We start from the raw sequence: 1,433 nt of genomic DNA, 5'->3' as shown, positions 1-1,433 counted from the left end.
TGGGCCTCTTCGATCTCGCTGAAGAAGGCGATTTCAATATCGATCAGGTCGAGAGCGCACTGCGCAAGATATTGGAGACAAGTCCAAGAAAGAAGTGGGTCTTATGGATAAGTCCCACCCGATCACTATCAACAATATGCGGGTGAATGGTGGGCAAAAGCGAAAAATGGGTGGCAATGAGGGTGGCAAGTGCTTCTACTGCCTACAGACGGGACACTTCAAGGCGGATTGCCCGACTATGGCTGCCAACAGGGACCCCAACCGTTCAGGTGGACCCCTCTTCCGCACCGACGTTAACACGGCACCAGGTGCAAAGAAGGCCAAAAAGGGCAGGACGACCGCCATCAACACGATCACAGCGGTTGTGAAGGACGGCAAGACGCACGTCAACAAGGACGGAAAGACGCTGTTGGAGGAGTGCATGGAGGATGAGGCTATGGACGACATTGAGAGTTTAAGCCCAGCCCTCCATGAGGATTTTGAGGACATGGGTAACTCAACCCAGACCCCAAATGAGGCTCTCCAAGATATGGACCAACTCGAAGCTGAGGTACGTAAACAAAATGCATCGTACTTAAAAACGTTAAAGCGGTTAGCCCTAACCGATGATATGTGGGTGGTCGACACTGGTGCAGGCCGAGCTATAACATCAGACAGAAGCTGGTTTACCGGGAAGCTCCGACCTGGCCAGAATACCGTGTTCACTTACGGTAATGGAGCTGTTTCACACAGCTCTCTTAAAGGATCAATAAAACTTAGCGTTTTGACTCCAAAAGGAAGATTAAGTGATATATCATTGACAGATATTTCGTTTGACCGACAGTGTGATAGCAACTTACTCAGTTCATATTACCTTGCTCGGCACGGTTATCGACACCTACAGTCTAAATCAGGTGATTTTCTGTTCTTTTTAGGAAAGAACTTTAAATTGCTGTTTGCAGCTATTTGCAGCTGTGGCAATAGGCGAAGTCTACTACTTACCGAGCGCGAAACCAACTAGAAAGAGTGCTTTTAATGCTCAACTAAGCAAAGTTGGAGACATACTAAAGGAATGGCATCTGAGATTAGGCCATGTGGGCAAAGAACGCCTAATTAGAAGCATGAGCAATCAGAAACTAAAGGGGTTACCTAATCTCTCTTACTCAGAACTCAAGAAAGTTTCATTCTTTTGTAGTACATGCGCCTCAATGAAGGATCGCAGAATGTCCTACAGGAATTTGATAGGAAACAAATCAACAGAGCCATTGCACACTCTGCACATGGACTCTACTGGAAGGTTGAGGGTTAATGGACTGTATGGCTCCTTCGGTTATCGGTATGCCCGTGCAGTGGTAGATGATGCCACTGCCTATAAGTGGTATTTTGCAGTAAAATCCTTGAAAGAGGTTCGAGGCAAAATCCGGACCCTCTTAAAACAGTTGGAAGTACAGTTC

At 46.9% G+C, this 1,433-nt stretch overlaps 1 protein-coding gene across 1 annotated transcript; it reads left to right on the top strand.

The window, feature by feature from the left end:
- Positions 1-605: 605 nt before the first annotated feature.
- On the top strand, positions 606-1,413 carry PITG_20952 (uncharacterized protein; the record flags this gene model as incomplete). Its single annotated transcript, XM_002895126.1, has 5 exons — positions 606-616; positions 658-710; positions 777-933; positions 1,064-1,331; positions 1,393-1,413. The coding sequence occupies 5 exons, from the start codon at positions 606-608 to the stop codon at positions 1,411-1,413; spliced, it is 510 nt and encodes a 169-aa protein (XP_002895172.1).
- Between the last annotated feature and the right edge of the window lie 20 nt (positions 1,414-1,433).

Source organism: Phytophthora infestans, genomic scaffold (genome assembly GCF_000142945.1).
Source record: "Phytophthora infestans T30-4 supercont1.248 genomic scaffold, whole genome shotgun sequence".
In the NCBI taxonomy this organism is placed as follows: domain Eukaryota; phylum Oomycota; class Peronosporomycetes; order Peronosporales; family Peronosporaceae; genus Phytophthora; species Phytophthora infestans.
Note: the sequence above shows the minus strand (reverse complement) of the source record. Positions and strands in the feature narration are given on the sequence as shown.